This window comes from Alligator sinensis, unplaced genomic scaffold (genome assembly GCF_000455745.1).
Source record: "Alligator sinensis unplaced genomic scaffold, ASM45574v1 scaffold1488_1, whole genome shotgun sequence".
Lineage (NCBI taxonomy): Eukaryota > Metazoa > Chordata > Crocodylia > Alligatoridae > Alligator > Alligator sinensis.
The window spans coordinates 27,502-30,394 of NW_005843097.1; the positions used below are offsets into that span (position 1 = coordinate 27,502).

General features: G+C 62.0%; 1 protein-coding gene across 1 annotated transcript in view; it reads right to left on the reverse strand.

Annotated features, from left to right (window-relative positions):
* DVL2 (dishevelled segment polarity protein 2) overlaps positions 1 to 2,893 on the reverse strand; it is a 10,228-nt gene that overhangs the window by 1,339 nt on the left and 5,996 nt on the right. The window contains exons 6-12 of the mRNA XM_025193756.1: positions 2,824 to 2,892; positions 2,336 to 2,475; positions 2,116 to 2,192; positions 1,562 to 1,629; positions 985 to 1,119; positions 752 to 883; positions 106 to 282 (exon numbers count right to left, since the gene is read on the reverse strand). Of these exons, the coding sequence (XP_025049541.1) occupies positions 106 to 282; positions 752 to 883; positions 985 to 1,119; positions 1,562 to 1,629; positions 2,116 to 2,192; positions 2,336 to 2,475; positions 2,824 to 2,892 (798 nt within the window). The remainder of the gene's footprint in view (positions 1 to 105; positions 283 to 751; positions 884 to 984; positions 1,120 to 1,561; positions 1,630 to 2,115; positions 2,193 to 2,335; positions 2,476 to 2,823; position 2,893) is intronic.

The window sequence follows — 2,893 nt, forward strand, 5'->3', positions numbered from 1 at the left end:
CCTGTGGGCATAGGGGTGTCTTGGGGGGGATTCTGAGGTGGGAGGGGGTCTTGGGGGGTCCCATGGGCACAGGAAGATCTAGGGGGTCCTGGGGGAGGGGCTCACAGCTGTCGCAGCGCCGCAGGTCCCCGAAGACATAGTAGCACTGCTCGGAGAAGGTGATCTTGTTGACCGTGTGGCGGATGAGGCCAGCTTTGAGCAGGCCGCTAGCATACTTGCGTGCCTCGCGCCGGTCCCCGAAGCCCTCCACGTGGTGATACAACCAGTCTACCACATCGGAGCCTGGGGGGGTTGCTGGGGTCAGAGGGTGGCACTAGGCCCTGCCCCCTCCCTTAGCCTTGCCCCCACATACCCAGAAAGGTATTCAGGGTGGTTATCACAGCCCTGGCCACAACCCCTCCCTTAGCTCTGCCCCCATGTACCCAGGAAGGCATTGTGGGGGTTACCATGCAGGCCTGGCCCTGTCCCCTCCCTTAGCTCCACCCTCTGCTCAGGCCCTCCCCCAAGAGGACCATGAAATAGAGTCCAAGGCAGCGAAATTCCCTGGCCCTGCCCATTCCTTAGCTCCACCCCCATGCAGCCCTATTCCTCGGCCCCCCCCCCACCTCTAGGCCCCACCCCCATGTACCCCAGAAGGCATTGGGGACCATAATATAGAGACCTATGCAGCCCAACCCCCTGCCCTTGCCCCTCCTTAAGCTCCACCCCCTCCCTTAGCTGCACCCCCAGCTCTAGGCCCCACCCCACATACCCAGGAAGGCATTGGGGATGGTGATCTTGAGCCACATGCGGTCCCGGACCTCCAGCCCCGACTCAGGCGCTGCCATCGCCTTCATGACAGATGCCATGTCTGTGTGCACTGACAGCGCCAGCTCCTCAAAGCCTGGGGGACAGGGTGTGTCAGGGGGCAGAGCCCCACCCCTGGCACCTAATGAGAAGCAGGGCCCTGATTGGGGAGGGAGGGGGGGGCGGGGGGGCACTCACGCTCAGTCTCGGGCACGGAGCTGCCCGATGTGATGGTGCTCATGGAGCTGCTCCCGGGGTAGGTGGCAAAGGCCCCCGTCAGCGCGGCTGAGTGCGAGACCCAGGCAGCCGGGTCGATGGGCTGGATCGGCTCGTCTGGGGGAAGCAGTGGGGTGGAAGGGGATGAGGCAGTGCCACCCCCCAACCCTACCAGCCCTTCCCAGAGTGGGAGAGAACTCAGGTGTCTGACAACCAGCCCACCCTGCTCCAACCCCCCTCTCCCAGAGCTGGAAAGAGCCTAGGCATCCAGGCCCTCAACCCCCACCTATTCCACTCCCTACAGCCCCCATTCCCACCCAAGAGCTGGAGAGAAACTAGGTGTCTGGCCTCTCAGAGGCCCCCCGCCCCTGACACTTGGAAGCTACCATTCTCCTCCCCCCCCACACACACACTTGGAACCTTCCATCCCCCTCCCCCCCCAACACACCTCCCTGGAGAGAACCCACTGCTCTAAGCCCCCAGGCCCACATTAAGGAAAACCCAGGTGTCCTACACCGCCCCCTTCCCCCAGGGCTAGAGGGGACGGGGTGATACGCACTCCTGGGCAGTGTGAAGTAGCCCTGGGGGGACGGGTCCCAGCACTTGGCAACCGTCAGCACGATGGGGCTGGGGGCAGAGGAAGAAGGGGGTGAGATGCAGCCAGCTCTGGGGTGGATCACCACTGGGTGTAACAGGGACCCCTCACTCAGCACTGAAATGCAGCCAACTCTGGGGTGGGGCCACAGCTGCATAAAATAGGGACCCCTGAGATGCAGCCAGCTCTGGGGTTGGTCATGACTGGGTATAAGAGGGATTCCTCATCCAGCACTAAGGTGCAGCCAACTCTGGGGTGGGTCATGGCTGGGTGTAAGAGAGATTCCTCATCCAGCATTGAAATGCAGCTAGCTCTGGGGTGGCTAATGGCTGGGTATAACAGGGGTCCCTTGCCTGGCACTATGATAACCCCAGCTGGACCCCCCTCCCTGCCCCCCCATCCTCAAATGACACACAGCCTCGGGGAACCCCTCATTTGTTGCTGGGATGCAGCCAGCTCTGGGGGGGAGTGGCTGGGTATAACAGGGACCCCCCGCCAGCCCAGCACCCCCCCTTCACCCTGGCTTGTGGACGATCTCTCTCAGGACCCGGACAGCGTCATCGTTGCTCATGTTCTCGAAGTTGATATCGTTCACCTGTGGGGTGGGGCAATGGAGATTGATGGAGGGCAGCAGCTAGGAGCTCGGATGCCTGGGTTCTCTACGAGGGGAGTACAGGCTGGGAAGTCAGAGATGGGTGCAGGCAGGGAGCCCAGGCACCTGGGTCCTGGATGCAGTACCTGGAGCAGCATGTCTCCCGGCTCGATGCGCCCATCTGCTGCCACTGCGCCACCCTTCATTATAGAACCGATGTAGATGCCGCCGTCCCCCCGCTCGTTGCTCTGCCCCACAATGGAGATGCCCAGAAAGTTGTACTTCTCTGCCGGACAAATGGGAGGCGGGGTGTCAGCATGGGAGTTCCCACCCCTCCCCTCCTGGCAGGCTCTGCCAGCCAGCAAAGAAATACTGATTTCCCCACTAGTGCGCACACCCACACACACACACTTGGAGCCTTCCACCCCACCACATGCACCTGGAATCTTCCATTTCCTCCGGCCCAACTGGAACCTTTCATCCCCCCCGCCCACAGATCCTGACACCTGGAACTTAATATTCTGTCCCCGCCCCACACAGACAATTGGAACCTTCCACCCCCACCCCTCTTGGGACCCTGCCATCCGCCCCCACTGCCCTTAGCAGCCCTCCCCACCCCTGGCTGCCCCCTTACCCATGTTGAGGGTAACTGTGATGATGTTGAGGGACATGGTGGAATCCGTGACGCTGCTGAACGACGATGT